Here is a 6,744-nt window from a genome sequence, read left to right on the forward strand (position 1 = left end):
GTACAGAGTAGGAGAGACACTTGGCAAGAAAAGATAATTTAAACTTTAAATTTAATGCTTTAAAGTTTAAGTGAATCATACCTTCCAGTGACACAGCCATTTAATGTACAATGATTTGTTTAAAAAAAAATAATTGGTGTATCTGGAAAGACTTACACATTTGCCATAGAATAAACCAGCCCAGTACAAGGGAACAGCTTAGCAATTTTATATACTCCTCTGTGTGTGTGTGTGTGAATCAAACTTCTGAGTATATATAGTATTTACTTTTGAATTCTGGAGAATGAATTTGCTTCATTACCTCTAAATGTGAATATGAAGGACAGCATTTATATGTGCCTTCGAGAGGTAATAAATAACAATATACATTTTGCTAAGTTACTGAGCTTTCAGTATTGCAGCAATTTTACAGAAGGGAACTAAGGTTAAGAGGCAGTGAATTGATCACCCAGTGGGTCTATGATGGTGATTAAATTTGGACCGGGATCCCTCTTAGCTTAGAACTCCAGATACTGAATTATATCCTTTAACACTGTAGTTTTGAAAACAGCGCACTTATATCTTAGTGGACCACAACCACAGCTATACTGTATAAGAAAATCAACTTTAAATTGTTTCAGTTACAGGTAAGGTAGCCGTGTTGGTCTGTCGTAGTCAAAACAAAATAAAAAATAAAACAATCCTTCCAGTAGCACCTTAGAGACCAACTAAGTTTGTTCTTGGTATGAGTTTTCGCATGCACAGGAAAGCTCATTCCTAGAACAAACTTAGTTGGTCTCTAAGGTGCTACTGGAAGGATTGTTTTATTTTTTATTTTGTTTAAATTGTTTGACTGTTGTGACATTTCTCTCCAAGCAATATTGAGATTACTATAGCTGTGCATAGGGTGGGAGGGTCGTGGGTTGTCTCCCCAACACAGGACTCCCACCTCTTTTTCAAAAGTACTATTACTAGGCTCTCTTGAAGAACAGCAATATGCAGTGAAAATATGAAAAATGTTGGACCAATGCATCTGTTTGGGACCCAAGGGCCAAGAAACAGGGTAGTCATTCGGTTTATTGTGGTTGTGGGGACATGCATGCCAAGGACAATTTTTTAGGATTCAGCCATGGAAGTCTTTCCTTTATTTACTGTACCTTGTTTTGCCAAGGCGTTGCCTGTTGTGTTTAATATCTTAAAGGCTTTTCATGCTTGGCTCTGTTCTTGGATTAACTTCTGAAACATAGCTTTTTATGCACACGTGTGTCTTCTTCAGAGGTTCATTGTTGTCACGTTGGAAGGATCACCTGTTTCTCTACTGAGACTTCCATAATTTGGAGCTGGTTGGTTGCGGCTGCAGATCGTGTTTGTGGTGGTGGGACAGGGGTTGCGGGAGCATAGCTTTCCACAGGGCTAGGCTATTCCAGGTTCCTTCCCTAAATGTTCAGCTTCAATTAAACAAAGCTATGGACTTGGCATTCTAGCCCAGGGCTCACCAATGCAGGTGGTGCTAGAATCCAGCCCCCCTCTGTCTCATCCAACACGGTCGATAGTTGGGGGCGATGGGAGTTGACATTCAGCAACCTCTGGAGGTCACCAATTTGGCTCTTCCTATTCTAGGTCCTACTGCCGTTTTAAGACGATAGAAGGGGGTGTGATCCCATGTTCTGGCAAATGAGCACAAAGCTCTAAGATGAAGCAGGAACATTACGCAGTTTAAAAATGATTAAATTAAATGTACATTTTACTTTATTTAAAATTATGGGATAACTTTTAAAATGCAACGCATATTACCTTACATTTTAAAATATTTAAAATATAAGAAAGAATTAAGAAACCTTGGTAGCTAACAACAACAAAAAAGCAATCCATATTCTCCTATGCTGCGTGTAGGTTTTCTTGTGCTTTGGCTTAAGGTTCCTCTCCTGCCCCCACACCACCGAAATGGGAACTAGCTCCTTGGATGAAAGGCAGGATAAAATAAAATGCACACATAACAAATATAAATTTAAGGAACCATGGGCAATCAGAATACATGGGTCTCAGAATGCACACCGCTCAGGGATACAGACTTGCAAAGGAAGGAAACAAACAAAACAAGACAAAACCCTCCCTAAATTCTTGATTTTCATTGTGTTGAAGTGGCGCCAGCTGTTTTTTTTAAATTCAAAGTACTTTAAATCACACCATGTTCTAGTAACTTTACACCAAATTAAACTGCTCAATGGGACCTTTAATCACTTTGTTGCTGTAAAAAATAAAATACTTAGATTTAGTTTCAGGGCTAGCCCATTTTGGTGTGGTGAAAAATCCCAGCGGCATCTCTCCTGTTTCCACTAATTAGCGTGAGACACACAATCCATAGGGGATGTTCTCCTGAGCTGGTCTGATTGAAATGAACAGCAGTTGGGGAAAACTGTTGCCTTACAGCACGATCCTAAATGCTTTCACTAGCATGATCTTGGCCAGCCTTTGCCAACTGGTGCCCTCTAGATGTTTTGGATTACAACTTCCTTTGCCCCACTGATGGCAGCTGTAGTCCAGGACGTGTAGGGCACCAGGTTGGTGGCAAACACGGAGCACTTCACTGAGGCTTGTTGAACTTCCCAGGGAATTGTGTATCGGAGGCTGATCGCCCTCTTTGCTACTCTTGATGGCCAGGGGGTAGTGTTTTGGGTTTCCATGAGGGCAGGGAAGAGGTTTCATTATGTGCATTGGGTGGTGGCGGCGATGTGTGTGTGGAGAGAGAGACATTGCAAGGTTTGGAAGCCTGTTAGAACTCCATTTTATACAAACACCTCCAAAAAATAGTAAGGAGTGAAGTATAGTAGGAAATATTTCTCGTGTTGCTATCTGTTGATATTATACACACACACACACACACACACACACACTTTTTATTGATTTTAATATTTACAGATAAATACATATAATAACACATATTATTTAACAAATTATATTTTCCATCGACTTCCAATCTTCCATGTTATGTCTTCCTTAAATCTGTCCTTTATATTTCACATTCTTTCCCCGTTTCGTTGGTTTTAACATCCGTTCTCTCCATCTTTAATCTATTCATCTAACTATCTAATTATGTATACATTATACTTTTATCTTTCGTATAAAACATTTACTGTTTTTACATTTCCATTTCTGTTCCAGTTTGATAACTTCCTTTTCACGCTCTGAGGTTTATGTCAATATTCGTTGCTATCTGTTGTTACTTTCTTCTAACATAAATAGCTAATATAAAGACATAGGAACCTGAAATATAGGAAAGGAAGGGAACATTTCCCTTTCTGTTCCAGTTTGATAACTTCCTTTTCACGCTATGAGGTTTATGTCAATATTCGTTGCTATCTGTTGTTACTTTCTTCTAACATAAATAGCTAATATAAAGACATAGGCACCTGAAATATAGGGAAAGGAAGGGAACGATGATACCCATTGCTCCACCCTAAGACATTCATGTTAATGGCACCCCAAATCTACTGTCTGAAGTAGGCTCACCTCCATTCAGTTCTATTTAGTCATGTAAGCATCTTCTGCACATGTAACACCTTCTGTGGATAGTGTTTTCAAGGAAATAAAACATGTATCAGAGAACACTTTTTGTGTTAGCTACATAATTAAATAAAGCCTGTCCTTTATTAGCATAGTTTGATGGCACTCTTTCAGACTTCTAGAATTAGGAGGATCAGTCTTGCTTGGTACTGGGGAAAGGTATCGATGAAACTTGAGGCATGGAACAATGACTCTTGGGGTCCCTTAAAGTTAAAAGTACCACTGACAGTTAAGTCAAGTCATGAACGACTCTGGGGTTGTGGCACTCATCTCACTTTACAGGCCAAGGGAGACAGCGTTTGTCCGCTTCTGCAGACAGTTTGTCCGGGTCGTGTGGCCAGCATGACTAAGCCGCTTCTGGCGAAGCCAGAGCAGTGCACGGAAACACCGTTTACCTTCCCGCTGGAGCGGTACCTATTTATCTACTTGCACTGCGTGAACTGCTAGGTTGGCAGGAGCTGGGGCCGAACAACGGGAGCTCACCCCGTCGTGGGGATTCGAACCGCCAACCTTCCGATCGCCAAGTCCAAGCGGCGCAGTGCTTTAAACCTTCCGACCCTAGATTTCTATGTTTCTGTTATTAGGGACAGTTCACAAATGGATGCAGAGAAACCTGTGGGTTTCCTGCATTTTGCCACTATTGGGATATCTGTATATGCAGTTGCCACTAATATTACATTTAGCACTTTTAATCCAGGAGCAAGGGAGGTAATCTAATAAGTGAAGAGACCGCTGACTGACCACTTATAAATGGCAAGCATTTTACCAATTTTCCCCTGATTATTCACTTTGACCATGGTGAGGCAGCTAAACCATCTTATTAGTGGCTTGTGAATCGGGAGTCCTGGAAATTCTGATAGAACCCCAAATGCCTCCTATGATTTGCTGGCATAATTCAGAATCGTGTTCCCCTGCTCTACTAATACAATCGGCAAAATAAAAGAGTGCTAGAACCAGCTTTCTTGGGTGCCTGTCTACCTTTAGGACCAATTCAATTTATAACTGGATATTCCTAAGGTTTAGACATGTTAATCTGTGGCAGTGAAATCAACAAAGAGTATTGCGGCGCCATAAAGATTAGCAGAAATTGTGGCGTACAATTTCATGTCCCAGAGCCTGTTTCATAAGATTTATCAATTTGCAGGATATACATGGCTACAAAAGAGGAAACCACCCCCCCGGCACACGTGTGAACACTGAGATGAAGAGACCATGAAATAAAAAAGACACAGCAGGCCTCTGATATTTATACTGTATGTGGATTTATGTGTGTGTGTATTTTATACACAGTAAGATCAGTGATAACAATGGTCACTGGGCAGAACTCATTCTTTCTATATTACCTGTAGTGGAAGAAAAAAAAAAACCCTGCTCTTGAAACCCAAATGCAGTGCTTTTTTCTGGGGGTACGCACACTCCTAAACATTTTGTGAATCTTTGTACTGTATTTGTCAATTTACTGTATTTATTTCCCCCTATTTGAACTATAAAATGGTGATTTTCTTGAGTCAAAATGAGAGTACCCCTAAACCTTTATAAAGAAAGAAAGAAAAAAGAAAGCACTGCCTAGAAGATGAATAGGACCAAATTTGCTGATATTGTTGTTTCTGCCCTAGAGCGGGGAATGAGAGGGTCAAAAAAATCCATTCTTTGTGGTTGCTGGGCAACCCCCGCCGCCCCCGGAAGCAGACGCGGCGTCGCGCTTCCTTCTGAGGGCAGCGCCGTTCCCTCACCAAAGATGGCGGCGCCCTTGTCCCTGCAGCTGGAGTGCGGAAGTGGAGCAGAGCTCTTGTTTGGTGGGATCAGGAAGCATCGGGTGACTCTGCCCAGCCAGCAAGGACCTTGGCATGTCCGAAAGTTGCTGGTGTGGATTAAAGAGAACCTGTTGAAAGAGAGGCCAGAACTGTTTGTGCAGGGGGATTCTGTGCGCCCGGGAATCTTGGTGCTGATCAATGGTGCAGATTGGGAGTTGATGGGGAAGCTGGACTATCTGCTCCAAGACCAGGATAACGTCGTTTTCATCTCCACCTTGCATGGTGGCTAGACTGCTGGGAGGCATAAAAATTCCTTGCTCTCTTGGCTGTCACCCCGGACCAGAGTCGGTTTCTCATTAGCTTCTTTTCTTTACTGAAGCTTGCCCTTTGGACGCTTGGCTCCTCTCGCCTCTTTTGTCCAAGAAGGAGATTGAAATCCTTTCTGCACTTGTTCCCTGCTCCAGGAGGTGCATGCCATGGGACGAGTGGCTGAAAATGAGGCGCTTTGCGCGTGGAAAGGCTGAGCTCACCGTGGCTGTCGTCGCACTTGTTTGCTGGCTTCTCCTTGGCAGCAGCAGGGAAAGGTCTCTGATCAAAGAGAGGCTCTCCCTTCCCTTCCAAACCAAAACCTTGGATCAGGTTGCAGCCATTAACAGTCAATAAAGGATATAGGGGGCATGCAAGGAAGATGGCAGATGCAAGACTCCCTCAGCCTATTCTGCTCTTGATTTACCACGCATGGATGTCAGTTCTGTGACTCAGTTTTAAAAAGTACCCATCTAGAGCCAGCTCACAAATGGTTACTTTGAATTTTGATGACTATGAAGTACACTTTTGCCTGCCTTTTTTTAAGAAAAAAAACCTGATGACCCTTAGAGCCTTCCAACTCTACAATTCTATGATGCTCTGTTTTTTAATCTTCTCGAGGCATTGCCTGATCCTGTTCTGCTGCCACAGCTGCTGTGTACGCATGCGATTGGTTTCCATTTTCCAATTGTCTGCACTGTTCTGTTGCAAAGTGTTTCGCGATGTGTTGCAGAAGACGGAGTGCTTCATTTGAAGCTGGGTGTTCCGGCCTCAGTCATGTACTTACTTCACTGGGTGGCCTTGAGCAAGTTGCTCTCTATGTTAACTTCAGTTCCACAAGTGTAAACTGAGATTCGAAATGATCTACTCCGCAGGATGGTTGTGACAATAAACAATAAAAGTCGTGAAAACAAAAAACAAACAGAAAAATCCATTCTTTGTCACTGGTCAATTATAATTAATTTAATGCATTTTTTGAACATGCGATTTTGGTTATGTATTTAACTATTTGTTTTTTTCGGCTATGTAGTTTGTACCTATTTGAATCTGTGAAGGACATACATAATAGCAAATAGGTTATGGCTTTCAGAATGACAGCTGAGTGAGTAGGTGGTTGCTAATTTCCAAATTGTGCAAAAGT

At 41.7% G+C, this 6,744-nt stretch overlaps 1 protein-coding gene across 1 annotated transcript; it reads left to right on the forward strand.

Annotated features, from left to right (window-relative positions):
* Nucleotides 1–5,259: 5,259 nt before the first annotated feature.
* Nucleotides 5,260–5,596, forward strand: LOC117048009 (ubiquitin-related modifier 1-like). The gene has a single exon (XM_033151312.1). It carries the CDS (start codon nt 5,282–5,284, stop codon nt 5,585–5,587), a length of 306 nt encoding a protein of 101 aa, XP_033007203.1. The 5' UTR covers nt 5,260–5,281; the 3' UTR covers nt 5,588–5,596.
* The last annotated feature ends 1,148 nt before the right edge of the window (nt 5,597–6,744 follow it).

The sequence above is a fragment of the Lacerta agilis genome, chromosome 6 (genome assembly GCF_009819535.1).
Source record: "Lacerta agilis isolate rLacAgi1 chromosome 6, rLacAgi1.pri, whole genome shotgun sequence".
Taxonomy (NCBI): Eukaryota; Metazoa; Chordata; class Lepidosauria; order Squamata; family Lacertidae; genus Lacerta; species Lacerta agilis.

What these genes read in the sequence shown, in the direction of transcription:
- LOC117048009 (XM_033151312.1), top strand. Translation starts at nt 5,282, where the DNA reads ATGGCGGCGCCCTTGTCCCTGCAGCTGGAGTGCGGAAGTGGAGCAGAG.